Source organism: Pseudophryne corroboree, chromosome 4, assembly GCF_028390025.1.
Source record: "Pseudophryne corroboree isolate aPseCor3 chromosome 4, aPseCor3.hap2, whole genome shotgun sequence".
Classification (NCBI taxonomy): Eukaryota; Metazoa; Chordata; class Amphibia; order Anura; family Myobatrachidae; genus Pseudophryne; species Pseudophryne corroboree.
The window spans coordinates 201,861,279-201,878,867 of NC_086447.1; the positions used below are offsets into that span (position 1 = coordinate 201,861,279).

General features: G+C 47.8%; 1 protein-coding gene across 6 annotated transcripts in view; it reads right to left on the minus strand.

Annotated features, from left to right (window-relative positions):
* CROCC2 (ciliary rootlet coiled-coil, rootletin family member 2) overlaps nucleotides 1–17,589 on the minus strand; it is a 468,757-nt gene that overhangs the window by 257,270 nt on the left and 193,898 nt on the right. For all 6 annotated transcript variants that reach the window (XM_063915774.1, XM_063915775.1, XM_063915776.1 and 3 more), the window contains exons 8-9: nucleotides 10,200–10,306; nucleotides 9,103–9,315 (exon numbers count right to left, since the gene is read on the minus strand). In XM_063915774.1, the coding sequence (XP_063771844.1) occupies nucleotides 9,103–9,315; nucleotides 10,200–10,306 (320 nt within the window). The remainder of the gene's footprint in view (nucleotides 1–9,102; nucleotides 9,316–10,199; nucleotides 10,307–17,589) is intronic.

Below are 17,589 nucleotides of genomic sequence, written 5' to 3' on the forward strand. Positions count from 1 at the left end.
ATGTTGAGTCACTGGTAGCTTTGAGGGAATTTTTGGTAGGGCTTTTATTGTTTGAGTCATCTACTTTTAGGAATCTTCAAATTCTTTAGGGAAAACCAGGACATCCTCCTGATATTCACATACTGTATGTAATAGAAACATTACAGAGATAAAGCTGGGATGGAAGAAGCATGGTAACTACAGTCATCAACTGAGACGGATCTTTCAAGTTTGCATGTTACCTGCACACATTGTAGACAGCAATTTTGATAATTGAATCAATGTTCATGAAAATGTAGTTCATCATCTGACCATGAACTAGCATGATGGAATGTACAGCTATGATTAAACTACTGACATAATAGCTGCACTAAATATAAGATTAATATAAGATTAATTAATATAAATATAAGATTAATCAGAGGAAAGGACACATTACATTCAATATTACTCTTCAGTTCCACTTGATCTGACTCTCAAAACTTTTTGGAACAAAGAAAAGTGGTAAAGGGCAAAGACTGAGGCAAGTGCATTTATCAGACACAACTATTCATGAGTCATGAGAATCCAGCATAGCTTCAGCATTTCCTACTCATTTTGAGTATGCACTGAAACAAAACGTCTAAGACGGCATTAACCTACTCTGACTAAGATGCTTGGGTCTACTTCCAAAACAACTGATTGTGACGTGCAACAGTCCAAAGTCATGAATCACATACACTGTTAATACCATCCTGGATTCGGAGCATTGTCTGCGATTATAAGACGCACAAAGAGATTTATTTATCCCAGTCATGAGAAGCGTGTCCAGGACTTATGTTTCCTTCTGCTTGCATCCTCATCCGCTCAGGGGGTTCAGAAGGTTAGTGCCAATCCTGGATAATACCTCTGCTCCTGACCAATGTTTCCAGCTTACACCGTCATGAGCAATAGTTCAATTATGTTATCAACATTTCTCACCAAGCAATATTGGTATGTACAGCAGCTTGCCAATTATCACACACGCCTGAGATGAGGACATTGGGGCAGATGTATTAAGCCTGGAAAAGTGATAAAGCAGTGATAAGTGCAAGGTGATAACGCACCAGCCAATCAGCTCCAATATGTACATTGACAGTTAGGAGCTGATTGGCTGGTGAATTGTCACCTTCCACTTATCATGGCTTTATCACTTCTTACATCTGCCCCGTTATCTGTAAGCAGTAGTAGCTCCAAACAAAAAATGTGAATTTACCTTGTAATAATTGCCCTTTGCACACGTTTATGACCCTTCACCAATAATGGTATATATTATATTTTATGTCTTCTTACCTAGCAATCAACCCCATGCTTAGGTGCCTGTTTTTGATGCCTATCTGCAGTCAATCCTTTAAAAACGTCCAGTTTTGTAGGATTTCTGCACTATTCCAGCACGTGGGCTATTTAACAAGGAGATACCACAGCAAATATTACAGCAGAGAACACAATACTTGGCCCTGAAAGCTAATACAATTTTAGCCTATGGGATAAGATATTGCAAAGTTTCCTGATGGCCACACTTGTGCATAAGACAAGCTGGGTCCATACCCAGAACTGAAATGCAAAAAGAAATTATAGTTATTGGGGCAAAATTGCAGGACAAGATAAATTGGCCCCTTAGTGGGTTAAGGCTCTCAGCCTGTATTGAAGCAATGTGACAGGTTCGCCAACCTGTGTGCACTATCACACATACTGTAGCAAGGTGCATTGCAGCAGAGAGGCACAACAGCAGCCTGGAAATACACACCTGTAGTATTGTTCTCATGCAGCCTGGGAGCAGAAACATGACCACTGGTGCTAATGGCTATCAATACATAATTTGTGCTGTTAGAAAAGTGTAGAAAACAAAATAATAATAAGAATTTACTTACCGATAATTCTATTTCTCGTAGTCCGTAGTGGATGCTGGGGACTCCGTAATGACCATGGGGAATAGCGGCTCCGCAGGAGACTGGGCACAAAAGTAAAGCTTTAGAACTACCTGGTGTGCACTGGCTCCTCCCCCTATGACCCTCCTCCAAGCCTCAGTTAGGATACTGTGCCCGGACGAGCGTACACAATAAGGAAGGATTTTGAATCCCGGGTAAGACTCATACCAGCCACACCAATCACACCATATAACTTGTGATCTAAACCCAGTTAACAGCATGATAACAGAGGAGCCTCTAGAAAAGATGGCTCACTACAGCAATAACCCGATTTTTTTTTTGGTAACAATAACTATGTACCAGTATTGCAGACAATCCGCACTTGGGATGGGCGCCCAGCATCCACTACGGACTACGAGAAATAGAATTATCGGTAAGTAAATTCTTAATTTCTCTGACGTCCTAGTGGATGCTGGGGACTCCGTAAGGACCATGGGGATTATACCAAAGCTCCCAAACGGGCGGGAGAGTGCGGATGACTCTGCAGCACCAAATGAGAGAACTCCAGGTCCTCCTCAGCCAGGGTATCAAATTTGTAGAATTTTACAAACGTATTTGCTCCTGACCAAGTAACTGCTCGGCAAAGTTGTAAAGCCGAGACCCCTTGGGCAGCCGCCCAAGATGAGCCCACCTTCCTTGTGGAATGGGCTTTTACAGATTTTGTCTGTGGCAGGCCTGCCACAGAATGTGCAAGCTGAATTGTACTACAAATCCAACGAGCAATAGTCTGCTTAGAAGCAGGAGCACCCAGCTTGTTGGGTGCATACAGAATAAACAACGAGTCAGATTTTCTGACTCCAGCCGTCCTGGAAACCTATATTTCCAGGGCCCTGACAACGTCTAGCAACTTGGAGTCCTCCAAGTCCCTAGTAGCCCCAGGCACCACAATAGGTTGATTCAGGTGAAACGCTGAAAACCACCTTAGGGAGAAACTGAGGACAAGTCCTCAATTCCGCCCTGTCCGAATGGAAAATCAGATGAGGGCTTTTACAGGATAAAGCCGCCAATTCTGACACGCACCTGGCCCAGGCCAGGGCCAACAGCATGACCACTTTCCATGTGAGATATTTTAACTCCACATATTTAAGTGGTTCAAACCAATGTGACTTTTGGAACCCAAAAACTACATTTAGATCCCAAGGTGCCACTGGAGGCACAAAAGGAGGCTGTATATACAGTACCCCTTTCACAAACGTCTGAACTTCAGGGACTGAAGCTAGTTCTTTTTGGAAGAAAATTGACAGGGCCGAAATTTGAACCTTAATGGACCCCATTTCAGGCCCATAGACACTCCTGTTTGCAGGAAATGTAGGAATCGACCTAGTTGAAAATTCCTCCGTCGGGGCCTTACTGGCCTCGCACCACGCAACATATTTTCGCCAAATGCGGTGATAATGTTTTGCGGTTATATCTTTCCTGGCTTTGATCAGGATAGGAATGACTTCATCCGGAATGCCTTTCTCCTTCAGGATCCGGCGTTCAACCGCCATGCCGTCAAACGCAGTCGCTGTAAGTCTTGGAACAGACAGGGTCCTTGCTGGAGCAGGTCCCTTCTTAGAGGTAGAGGCCACGGATCCTCCGTGAGCATCTCTTGAAGTTCCGGTTACCAAGTCCTTCTTGGCCAATCCGGAGCCCGAATATAGTGCTTACTCCTCTCCATCTTATAATTCTCAGTACCTTGGGTATGAGAGGCAGAGGAGGGAACACATACACTGACTGGTACACCCACTGTGTTACCAGAGCGTCTACAGCTATTGCCGGAGGGTCCCTTGACCCGGCGCAATACTTGTCGAGTTTTAGAAACATGTGGAAGACTTCTGGGTGAAGTCCCCACTTGCTGACAGTGCTATCACATGATTTTCCGCCCAGCGAAGAATCCTTGCAGCTTCTGCCATTGCCCTCCTGCTTCTTGTGTCACCCTGTCTGTTTACGTGGGTGACTGCCGTGATGTTGTCCGAATGGATCAACTCCGGGTGACCTTGAAGCAGAGGTCTTGCTGAGCTTAGAGCATTGTAAATGGCCCTTAGCTTCAGGATATTTATGTGAAGTGATGTCTCCAGGCTTGACCATAAGCTCTGGAAATTCCTTCCCTGTGTGACTGCTCCCCAGCCTCGCAGGCTGGCATCCGTGGTCACCAGGACCCAGTCCTGAATGTCGAATCTGCGACCCTCTAGAAGATGAGCACTCTGCAACCACCACAGGAGAGACACCCTTGTGCTTGGTGACAGGGTTATCCGCTGATGCATCTGAAGATGCGACCCGGACCATTTGTCCAGCAGGTCCCACTGGAAAGTTCTTGCGTGGAATCTGCCGAATGGGATTGCTTCGTAGGAAGCCACCATTTTTCCCAGAACCCTTTCATTGATGTACTGAGACTTGGCTCGGTTATAGGAGGTTCCCGACTAGCTCGGATAACTCCCTGACTTTCTCCTTCGGGAGAAACACCTTTTTCTGGACTGTGTCCAGGATCATCCCTAGGAACAGACGACGAGTCGTCGGAATCAGCTGCGATTTTGGAATATTGAGAATCCAATCGTGCTGCCGCAACACTACCTGAGATAGTGCTACACCGACCTCCAACTGTTCCCTGGATCTTACCCTTATCAGGGAATCGTCCAAGTAAGGGATAACTAAAATTCCCTTCCTTCGAAGGAGTATCATCATTTCGGCCATTACCTTGGTAAAGACCCGGGGTGCCGTGGACCATCCATACGGCAGCGTCTGAAACTGATAGTGACAGTTCTGTACCATAAACCTGAGGTACCCTTGGTGAGAAGGGTAAATTGGGACATGAAGGTAAGCATCCTTGATGTCCCGAGACATCATGTAGTCCCCTTCTTCCAGGTTCGCAATCACTGCTCTGAGTGACTCAATCTTGAATTTGAACCTCCGTATGTAAGTGTTCAAGATTTTAGATTTAGAATCGGTCTCACCGAGCCGTCCGGCTTCGGTACCACAACAGTGTGGAATAATACCCCGTTCCCTGTTGCAGGAGGGGTACCTTGATTATCACCTGCTGGGAATACAGCTTGTGAATGGCTTCCAAAACTGCCTCCCTGTCAGAAGGAGACATCGGTAAAGCCGACTTTAGGAAACGGCGAGGGGGAGACGTCTCGAATTCCAATTTGTACCGCTGAGATATCACCTGAAGGATCCAGGGGTCTACTTGCGAGTGAGCCCACTGCGCGCTGAAATTCATTGAGACGGGCCCCCACCGTGCCTGATTCTGCTTGTAAAGCCCCAGCGTCATACTGAGGGCTTGGCAGAGGCGGGAGAGGGCTTCTGTTCCTGGGAACTGGCTGATTTCTGCAGCCTTTTTCCTCTCCCTCTGTCACGGGGCAGAAATGAGGAACCTTTTGCCCGCTTGCCCACTAAAAGAGTGCGCCTGATAATACGGCGTCTTTTATGTTAAGAGGCGACCTGGGGTACAAACGTGGATTTCCCAGCTGTTTCCCGTGGCCACCAGGTCTGAAAGACCGACTCCAAATAACTCCTCCCCTTAATAAGGCAATACTTCCAAATGCCGTTTGGAATCCGCATCACCTGACCACTGTCATGTCCATAACCCTCTACTGGCAGAAATGGACAACGCACTTAGACTTGATGCCAGTCGGCAAATATTCCGCTGTGCATCACGCATATATAGAAATGCATCTTTTAAATGCTCTATAGGCAATAATATACTGTCCCTATCTAGGGTATCAATATTTTCAGTCAGGGAATCCGACCACGCCAACCCAGCACTGCACATCCAGGCTGAGGCGATTGCTGGTCGCAGTATAACACCAGTATGTGTGTAAATACATTTTAGGATACCCTCCTGCTTTCTATCAGCAGGATCCTTAAGGGCGGCCATCTCAGGAGAGGGTAGAGCCCTTGTTCTTACAAGCGTGTGAGCGCTTTATCCACCCTAGGGGGTGTTTCCCAACGCACCCTAACCTCTGGCGGGAAAGGATATAATGCCAATAACATTTTAGAAATTATCAGTTGTTATCGGGGGAAACCCACGCATCATCACACACCTCATTTAATTTCTCAGATTCAGGAAAACTACAGGTAGTTTTTCCTCACCGAACATAATACCCCTTTTTGGTGGTACTCGTATTATCAGAAATGTGTAAAACATTTTTCATTGCCTCAATCATGTAACGTGTGGCCCTACTGGAAGTCACATTTGTCTCTTCACCGTCGACACTGGAGTCAGTATCCGTGTCGGCGTCTATATCTGCCATCTGAGGTAACGGGCGCTTTAGAGCCCCTGACGGCCTATGAGACGTCTGGACAGGCACAAGCTGAGTAGCCGGCTGTCTCATGTCAACCACTGTCTTTTATACAGAGCTGACACTGTCACGTAATTCCTTCCAACAGTTCATCCACTCAGGTGTCGACCCCCTAGGGGGTGACATCACTATTACAGGCAATCTGCTCCGTCTCCACATCATTTTTCTCCTCATACATGTCGACACAAACGTACCGACACACAGCACACACACAGGGAATGCTCTGATAGAGGACAGGACCCCACTAGCCCTTTGGGGAGACAGAGGGAGAGTTTGCCAGCACACACCAGAGCGCTATATATATACAGGGATAACCTTATATAAGTGTTTTTCCCCTTATAGCTGCTGTATTTTTAATACTGCGCGTAATTAGTGCCCCCCTCTCTTTTTTAACCCTTTCTGTAGTGTAGTGACTGCAGGGGAGAGCCAGGGAGCTTCCCTCCAACGGAGCTGTGAGGGAAAATGGCGCCAGTGTGCTGAGGAGATAGGCTCCGCCCCCTTCTCGGCGGCCTTATCTCCCGTTTTTCTGTGTATTCTGGCAGGGGTTAAATTCATCCATATAGCCCAGGAGCTATATGTGATGCATTTTTTGCCATCCAAGGTGTTTTTATTGCGTCTCAGGGCGCCCCCCCCCAGCGCCCTGCACCCTCAGTGACTGGAGTGTGAAGTGTGCTGAGAGCAATGGCGCACAGCTGCAGTGCTGTGCGCTACCTTGTTGAAGACAGGACGTCTTCTGCCGACGATTTTCCGGACCTCTTCTGTCTTCTGGCTCTGTAAGGGGGCCGGCGGCGCGGCTCTGGGACCTATCCATGGCTGGGCCTGTGATCGGTCCCTCTGGAGCTAATGTCCAGTAGCCTAAGAAGCCCAATCCACTCTGCACGCAGGTGAGTTCGCTTCTTCTCCCCTTAGTCCCTCGATGCAGTGAGCCTGTTGCCAGCAGGTCTCACTGAACATAAAAAACCTAAAACTAAACTTTTCACTAAGCAGCTCAGGAGAGCCACCTAGTGTGCACCCTTCTCGTTCGGGCACAAAAATCTAACTGAGGCTTGGAGGAGGGTCATAGGGGGAGGAGCCAGTGCACACCAGGTAGTTCTAAAGCTTTACTTTTGTGCCCAGTCTCCTGCGGAGCCGCTATTCCCCATGGTCCTTACGGAGTCCCCAGCATCCACTAGGACGTCAGAGAAATACAATTACCCCATTAAGTGCACACTGTCTACTGTCTTCCTCCCACAATGCACATGCCATTTACACGTGTTTTCCCTATTTTAAGCACTGAAAAGAGATAAAGCACACGACCAGGGATGTTGACAGCTCTGTTGGGCCCAGGTACTGGAAAGGGGCAGGACCAATAGGTGGAGGTGTGGCCAATCCCCTCTTTAGAAACCATTAAAATGTTGTATTATGTGCAGCCACATGCGCCGTACTTGGGGGGGGGGCGATGGGCAGCAAAGGGAGAAGAAGGGGGGTGGCAGATGCGATCGCTCACAGCAAATCATGCAGGGAGAAAGAGTACTGACTGCTTCTGCTGCCTCTCTCCCCAGCGTAGTGCACAACAGACAGTCCTCTCTCTCCCTGCGTGATGTAACGGGGAAGGAAGGTGGGTGGCGGGGCATTCAATAGGCCCGAGAAAAACGTACCAGCTCCCCTTCCCTTTCGGCGCCACTGCCCATGACAATGGCGCCATCTGCAGGGATGCATGATTTATGCACAGTGTTGGACGGATGGGGCAGTCTTGGGTAAATGCTCATTAGTTACACCCTACAGCACAACACAGTCTGTCTGTGTAGCAGTGAGCTTCCTTTCTGCCGTGATGTGAGCCTGCAGCCGTACACTACAGAGATCTGCTCAGCAGCAGGATGCAGTTATGTGACCGGCGGTCACAATACCAGCGCCGGCATCCCAAACACTGACTAGCACGCCGGTTGCCATACGGGCCAACAGGGATTATTCCCACTTGTGGGTATCCACGACACCCATAGAGTGGGAACAGAACCTGTGGCGAGAGCAGTGAGCCACCGAGCCCGCTGCATGGCGAGCGCAATGAGCCCGCAAGTGGCTTTGTTGCACTCGCCCCGGCGGTCTCCCAACTGCCGGTCACCCGATACCAATTCTTAGCAGCAGTGGTCTAAGGGGGTAATTCAGAGTTGATCGCAGCAGCAAATTTGTTAGCAGTTGGGCAAAATCATGTGCACTGCAGGTGGGGCAGATATAACGTGCAGAGAGAGTTAGATTTGGGTGGGTTATTTTGTTTCTGTGCAGGGTAAATACTGGCTGCTTTATTTTTACACTGCAATTTAGATTTCAGTTTGAACACACCCCACCCAAATCTAACTCTCTCTGCACATGTTATATCTGCCCCCCCCCTGCAGTGCACATGGTTTTGCCCAACTGCTAACAAATTTCTGCTGCGATCAACTCTGAATTACCCCCATAAATAAGAACAGCTAGTTTACATATAGTTAGAATTACAAAGCTTGCTACAGTATACAGGAGCACATGCAGTAGGTCATGTTTTCAGTGTCTGGCTGTGGTGCATGAGGTTCTGAGTTTGAGCTTCCTGGATGGCATGCTGAGTATTGTGTGTTTTAAATACAGTGTGGAGTTAAATGAAATTATTACAGTTAAGGTGCAGATATCCCCTGCACCTTATCCCCTTAAGATTAAGCTGACTTCAGGGGGTTGTTGAGGAATGACTCATGTCATGGATGAAAGAAAGCATGATGCTGCACAGACACACTGTGCTCTATACCATAACTGTTGTATACTGTGCATATACCATAACTGTTGTATACTGTGCATATACCATAACTGTCAGATGGCCAGTCCGGCCCTGCTCCTTGGTCACAGTTGACAGATTACTTTACTTGTCTAAACTGTTACTTGCTACAAACTATCACCTGGCATTTAGTTCCACTTTCTCTGCATCGCACTGGCTCTGCATTTGGATCATTTGACGCACTTTGTCACGGAGCTGCTGTTCAAGGCGGGCTGTGTGCAAAGATGCCCCGGCAGCATTTTGGGAGAGGCGGAGGTTGGAGTCCAAATTCAAACAGGCTGTATGCATGCGCCGCGAGCTGCGGGAAATGTCTGTCTTCATCTCAGCAAGTCCCCTGAAATAGAAAAGAAAACAATTAAGTAAAATTACTTATCGTTATTTATGCTAGCATTATGCCGTCACTTGGCTTCCTGTAATTGTATCTGTAAGTGTAGGATAATTCCATTTCTCATAATAATATCTATCAAAGACTTGTGCCAATGCGTTTGGTTTATTATTGTGACTTCAATACTATGAAGACCTATCCACCTCTACTCCGCTTACCTGGTTTCTGGATTTCCCAGAAACAATGTAGGACAATTAGGTAAATATGTCAAAGAGTTGTGGATAAGGTAACACAAATGGTGTTTGAAGTGGGAGAGTGTGGACCCCCAAATTCCAAGTGTGCAGCAGCACAGGGATGGCTGTTTTCCAAAGAAACCAAACTAAACAATTTGTGCCTCTAGCAGACTTGAACTCAGGTTGTCCATAAATGTTCCCACACTGCATGAACAAAATTAAATGTGTATGTTCTACGGTACTTGTATATACTTGGTTCTGAAGCATGCATGAGAAAAACACATGATACGCACTGTAAACTACCATTCATTCAACTCTGCAGTGGCTCCTTTAACGCCATAAGAGGCAGGTAACAAGTTGTATTACCAAAACATTTATGTTTGGGACTGATACATTTACATTATTATTATTATTATCTTTAATATTAGCAGTTTCTTATATAGCGCAGCATACTCCATTTCACTTTACAATTGGAAACAACAGTGATAGGACAAAACTGGGTAATAACATAGATGTAGGAAGGCCCTGAAGCCACTTATTTGACAATAGAATGATCCCATAATCAGTGCATTCTGCCACAGTGTGAAACTCCTTCAGTGTATTATGCCAGTGAAACAGGTACAACGTGTGCGGTCACTCACAGTATGATATGCACCTTACCTCTCGGCCATATCGCGCAAATTGAGGAACTGACTGCGCATATTCGCTGTCTGCCGCCACAAGGTCAGGATACTGCTGTGCTCACTGTTCATGTACATGGCATAACTCTAGAAAAGACCAATGTTTATTTTTAAAGGGGGAGTGATAATACTTTTTAACATATTATATAACATAAACAGTTTAAATTGAAATCAGCAGAATAAGCCACCATCCCACATGACGGTTTCACCATAGCCCTGCTCCTCTGAGACCTTTCCACAGACTTGTGCACCAGGAACTCCCAAAACATAACTATTGTTACAAGCCACAAAAATACCCCTATGGCACAAACTCCTTCGCCTATCAGCCCCATGTCACCACCCGACTAATTACTACCCACTGAAGCCACCGCCCTGCTGAGCAGAAAGCAACTGGACTGCCCACTGATCTTTCTAATCAGCCTGTCTCCCAATCCTCATACAAGTGTGTCCAAAATGACTCCAAAAATATGTCTTGCAATTTACAGTTTTAATAAATTCTTTTCTGACCTCAGTATAACTTGGACTGAAATGTCCCTTTGTCTGAGTGATATATATATATAGATTGCACATAGGAAATAATTTGTTTTGCCAAAAACTGAATTATTTCCTTTATATCTGTCAATTAACAAAAACACTTCATAATTTCCTGTATGTATCAAGCTGCAGCGCTCTCTGTGTATCATTCTGACTGTAAACATTTATACAAATACAGAAACATGTTTGGCTGAACCAGCAGTTTCTAATGAGTTATTCGCTTTTCCCATGTGACAGCCAGACTACATGTTCCTAGCTATGCAGCACAGTCATTTCTCTGGGTATCTGCATAACAGAATAGAGAAAACATTTTGTGATATGCCGGCAGCCTCCACGTGTTCCTGTTTCCAGAGGACAGGCTCTTTTTTCCAACCAAAATCTTTCATTCACAACAAGGAGATTTATGGTAGACTTACCATTGTTAAATCTCTTTCTGCGAGGTACACTGGATTCCACAGGGAATAACATTAGGGTGTACAGTTGGATCTTGATCTGAGGCACCAATAGGCTAAAGCTTTGACTGTTCCCAAGATACCCTGCACCGCCTCCTCTATAGCCCCGCCTCCAGGCACTGGAGCTCAGTTTTGTTAACCAGTCCAATGCAGTAGCAGGTAAGAGAGACGGTAGATGTTAGTCACATAGAACCACGTTCTCACGACAGGAGAAGGGACCAGCGGCTAATGCCATACAAACCCAAAGAAGCTAAGTACGTCAGGGTGGGCGCCCTGTGGAATCCAGTGTACCTTGCAGAAAGAGATTTAACAATGATAAGTCTACCATAAATCTCCTTTTCTGCAGCAGGGTACACTGTATTCCACAGGGAATAACATCGGGGATGTCCTAAAGCAGTTTCTCATGGGAGGGGATGCACTGTAGTGGGCACAAGAACCCGGCGTCCAAAGGAAGCATCCTGGGAGGCGGAAGTATCAAAGGCATAGAACCTGATGAACGTGTTCACAGAGGACCACGTAGCCACTTTGCACAATTGTTCTGCGGAAGCGCCACGGCAGGCTGCCCAAGAAGGTCCAACCGACTGAGCAGAATGGGCCTTGATAGCAGCAGGAGCTGGGAGCCCACCCTGCGCATAAGCTTGTGCAATCACCATTCTAATCCATCTGGCCAAGGTTTGCTTATTCGCAGGCCAGCCACGTTTGTGAAAACCAAAAAGTACAAAAAGGGAATCTGACCTCCTGATGGAGGCAGTCCTTTTCACGTAAACGTGGAGAACCCGTACCACATCCAAAGATTCTTCTTTAGTGGATAGACCATAAGAGGTCAAGGCCGGAACCACAATCTCCTGGTTAAGGTGAAAAGATGATACCACCTTAGGCAAATAACCAGGGCGAGTTCGAAGAACAGCCCGGTCATGGTGAAAAATCAGAAAGGATGGACGATAGGACAAAGCGCCTAAGTCCGACACCCTCCTAGCAGAGGCGATAGCCAACAGAAATACGACCTTAAGCATAAGGCATTTAAGGTCCACAGACTCAAGAGGTTCAAATGGAGACTTGCAGGGCTTTCAAGACGACAGACAGATCCCATGGAGCCACAGGAGGGACATATGGAGGCTGAATCCGTAAAACACCCTGAGTGAAAGTATGAACATCAGGAATAGATGCAATTTTTCTCTGAAACCATACCGACAAGGCAGATATATGAACCTTGAGGGAGGCCAGACGAAGACCTACTGTAAGTCGGGATGCGGTCAAGATGCTGCCGGCCGGAATCCCGGCGGTCGAAATACCGAGGCCGGAATCCCGACCGCCACAATCCCAACATATTCTCCCTCCGTGGGTGTCCACGACACCCATAGAGGGAGAATATAAGTGTGCCGAGCGTAGCGAGCGAAGCGAGCCCGCAAGGGGCTGCGTTCCGCTTGCCACCCCTGTCGGGATTGTGTGGTCGGGATTCCGGCGTCGGTATTTCGACCGCCGGGATTCCGGCCGGCGGCATTTAGTACTGATCCCTGTAAGTCTAGACCTTGTTACAGAATAGCCAAAAGTCTGGCAGTTCTGAATTTGTATGCATTGTAATTCTTAATAGCACACCAGGTGAACTAAGAATTACAGACCCTATAATAAATCCGTGCCGAAGCCGGTTTGTGGGCCTTCAGCATAGTTTGGATAACTGCCTCTGAGAATCCTTTGGCCCTCAGCAGTGATGCTTCAAGAGCCACGCCGTCAAAGCCAGCCTGGCCAGGTGGATAGACACAAGGGCCCTGAACGAGGAGGTCTATGCGTTGAGGAAGTAGAAGAGGACGCTCTATCGATAGACCCTGCAGGTCTGAGAACCAATGCCGTCTGGGCAACACTGGAGTGACTAGAAGTAATATTACTCCTTCTTGCTTGAACTTCCGCAGTACCCTGGGCAGGAGTGACACTGGATGGAAAATGTATGGCAGCCAATAGGAGGGACATATGGAGCTACAGGAGGGACATAGGGAGGCTGAATCCGTAGAACACCCTGAGTAAAAGTGTGAACTTCAGGAAGAGAAGCAATTTGTCTCTGAAACCACACCGACAAGGCAGATATATGAACCTTGAGGGAGGCCTGACGAAGGCCCAAGTCTGGACCTTGCTGTAGAAAAGCTAAAAGTCTGGAAGTTTTGAAAGTATATGCATCATAATTCTTAGCAGCACACCAGGTGAAGTAAGAATTCCAGACCCTGTAATTTATCCCAGCCGAAGCTAGTTTACGGGCTTTCAACATAGTTTGAATGACCGCCTCAGAGAATCCTTTTGCTCTCAGGAGTGATGCTTCAAGAGCCACGCCGTCAAAGCCAGTCTGGCCAGGTCCGGGCAGACACAAGGGCCCTGAACGAGGAGGTCTGGGTATTGAGGAAGAGGACGCTCTATCGCGAGACCCTGCAGGTCTGAGAACCAATGCCGTCTGGGCCACGCTGGAGCGACTAGAAATAGTATTCCTCCTTCTTGCTTCAACTTCCGTATTACCCTTGGCAGGAGTGAAACTGAAGGGAACACGTATGGCAGCCGAAAGTTCCATGGATTGGCAGTGCCTCCATGAACGCTGCTTGAGGATCCCTTGTCCTTGCTCTGAAGACCGGAACCTTGTGATTGTGTCGAGATGGGTCTACATCTGGTAGGCCCCACTTGTCCACTAGGAGTTGAAAGACTTCGGGATGAAGACTCCACTCTCCAGCGTGCACGTCCTGACAACTGAGGAAGTCCACTTCCCAGTTGAGGACCCCCAGAATGAACACTGCCGATATGGCTGGCAGATGGCGTTCCGCCCATTGAAGAACCTTTGACACTTCCATCATTGCCATGTGGCTTCTAATGCTGTCTTGATGATTTATGTACGCCACCGTGGTGGCGTTGTCTGACTGTACATGAACACGCCTGTGCAGTACCAGATGCCGGACCAGTTTCAGAGCATTGAACACTGCCCGCAATTCCAGAATGTTTATTGGGAGGAGAGCATCCTCCCTGGTCCACCAACCCTGAAGAGAGTGTTGCCCCAACACCGCGCCCCAACCCCTCAAACTGGCATCCGTCGTCAGAAGGACCCAGATGGAGATCCAGAAGGGACGACCCCTGCTTAACCGTTGGTCCTGTAGCAACCAGGTCAGTGACAGACGGACCTCTGGAGACAAGGAGATCATTTAAGACCTGATCCGGTGAGGCAGGCCATCCCACTTGCCAAGAATCAGTTTCTGCAGAGGGTGGGAGTGAAATTGAGCATACTCCACTATGTCGAAAGCCTACACCATGAGGCCTAGTACTTGCATCGCCGAGTGTATCGACAAACGTGGACGAGAGAGGAAGCATCGTATCTTGTCCTGAAGCTTCAGGACTTTCTCCCGTGACAAAAACAACCTCTGGTTGTGTGTGTCCAACAACGCTCCCAGATGCACCATGCTCTGGGCAGGGATCAGGGATGATTTCTTCCAGTTGATGAGCCACCTGTGGGCTTGCAGAAACTGGACCGTCAGATCCAAATGACGTAGGAGAATTTATGGGGAATTGGCCAGGATCAGCAGATCGTCCAGGTACGGCAGGATCCGGATGCCCCAACGGCAGAGTGAAGCCGTCATAACTGCCATGACCTTGGTGAAAATCTGCTGAGCTGTGGTTAGGCCAAACAGTAAGGCGCGGAATTGGTAATGGAGATTGCCAATAGCAAACCACAGGTATTGCTGATGTGACATGGCAATAGGGAAATGTAGGTAAGCATCCTGTATATCCAGGGATACCATATAGTCCCCTGGTTCCAAAGCCAGGACAGTAGAGCGAAGGGTCTCCATACAAAACTTGGAGACCCTCACAAACTTGTTCAAAGATTTGAGGTTGAGAATGGGCCGGGAGGAACCATTCGGTTTGGGGACTAGGAACAGCGTTGAATAATACCCCCTGCCCCTCTGAGCCAGAGGCACCGGCACTACAACTCCGGTGTCCAGGAGGGATTGTACCACTAAATGGAGAGTTGTTGCTTTCACCTGATCCGAAGGGATGTCCGTCAGGCAACAGCGAGGAGGGGGACTTGTCTTGAAGGATATAGCGTATCCGTGAGTGACAACTTCCCTTACCCAAGTGTCTGAAGTGGTCTTCAACCATACCTGGGTGAACTGTAGAAGTCGGCCTCCCACCCTGGGATCCCCCAGGGGGAGGCCCGCCCCGTCATGCCGCAGGCTTGTCAGATTTGGAAGCCGGCTGACGGGCAGCCCAGGCACGTTTAGGCTTGGGCTTGGTGGTTTTGTAAGGGCGAGACTGTTTCGGGTATGCCTGACCCTTTGCTTTACCCGGAGGGCGAAAGGGACGAAAGGAAGTACTCTTAGCCTTCGGGGCCGAAGGAGTAGTACTAGGTAGACATGCAGTCTTAGCAGACGCCAAGTCAGCGACAATCTTGTTGAGATCCTCACCAAAGAGGATATTTCCTTTAAACGGGAGTACTTCCAGGGTTTTCTTAGAGTCCAAGTCCACCGACCAGGACCGCAACCATGCGAGCCAAAATGGATGTCGTAGCAGCCTTGGCCGCCAGAACACCTGCATCTGAAGCTGCTTCTTTAATGTAATGAGATGCCGTGACAATATAAGAGAGACATTGTCTGGTATGTTCAGAAAAAGTGGACGGAAACTCAGCCTCTATTTCCTGAGCCCACGCCTCAATAGCTTCTGCGGCCCAAGAAGCCGCAATGGTGGGCCTATGCGCAGCCCCTGCAAGGGAATAGATAGCTTTTAGGCAGCCCTCCACATGCTTATCCGTCGGCTCCTTGAGAGAAGTGACGGTAGTGACAGGCAGAGCAGATGACACCACCAGCCGAGCGATTTGCAAATCCACCAGCGGTGGCGTTTCCCAATTTTTACTCAATTCTGCCGCAAGGAGCTAGCATCTTCTTGTGCGGGGTGAATTTCTTTCCTGGGTTCTCCTGGGATTCCTGACGTATGTCAACCAAGTGGTCAGAATGGGGTAAAACCAATTTAGTAACCTTCTGACGTTTAAACCTGTCCGGTTTCTTAGATGTAGTAGCAGGCTCAGAATCATCAGCAATCTGAAAAATGAGCCTGACAGCCTCTGATAGATCAGTAACATCCACCCGTGAAACAGATTCCCCATCAGAAACGTCATGATCAGAGTCTGTGGGGTCAGTATACATGCCATATTCATCGGAAGAGATATCCGGAACATGTGTGGATTGAGAGGAAGTAACAGCCCGCTTAGAGAACATTTTAGGTTTAGCCTTAGGCGGGCGAGGGTCAGGAATACGTTTATCCAAAGAGTCATTCAATTGCTGTAACTGAGTGGACAGAGCATCTGTCCATGGCGGATTAACCACAGGGACCATATAAGGCTGATAATGCATAGGGGGTCCCATAGGGGGCGCAAGTCTAGTTAACAGCGTAGTCAGTAAATTAGAAAAAGCAGACCAAGGCGGGCCCTGATGTGCCCACGTTGTTACAAACTGAACCCTCCGTTGCCATGTTATCCTCAAATGCATCATAACCGCGCACGGCTGAATCAGCCCCAGACCCATCGCCCCCTGTAGCCAGGGTCGGACTGGCCCACAGGGGTACCAGGGAAACCACCGGTGGGCCCCACTACCTGAGGGCCCACTCCTTCCTCTAGGGATCAGGTTCCAGACTGTGCACTTGTATTATACATGGTAGATATGTTGCATTGCACTGCACTAAACTATTGTGTATTTCAAGCCTCTGTGGAGGTTGGCCACACACCCTTTGTAGGCTGGCCACACCCCTAAGTATGGGCCCCTATAACTGCATTCCCCCGGTGGACCCTTGATGCCCCAGTCCGACACTGCCTGTAGCGGACATGATATGAAAGTGTAAACCACGGACGACACAGTACAATATCAGCAGATATAATACCAAACACAAACCCCCTGTGCAGTGTGACAGCACAAACAGAGGATTTCTGAGGTAAAATGTGACTGAAAAACACAGAGAAAAATACAAAATACGTATATCCTATGAAATACCTATATTATCTAATAACTCTGATGCACGGAGCCCCCTCAGGTTACAGAATATAGGGATAGCAGTAGGAGTGAGATACACAGAGTAGAGATCACCCAGCAGCTATATGCACACACACAGTCACATGTACAATGCAGGAATTATGACAAACAATAAAACTGCACTGGACTAACAATACTATTACTGAGTAAAGCTATGTATATAGACAGATATATCAATGCACAGTAAAAACTGGATGAATATCACAGGGTACTTATACTAAATATCCCTGTAGTAATGCACTTGTTCTTAACTAACGCTGTCTAAACGACATGTAGAATACTTAAGTGTCCTGTAAATGCACAGCGCTGATGATGCAGGCGGCTTTACAGAGGAGGGATCACC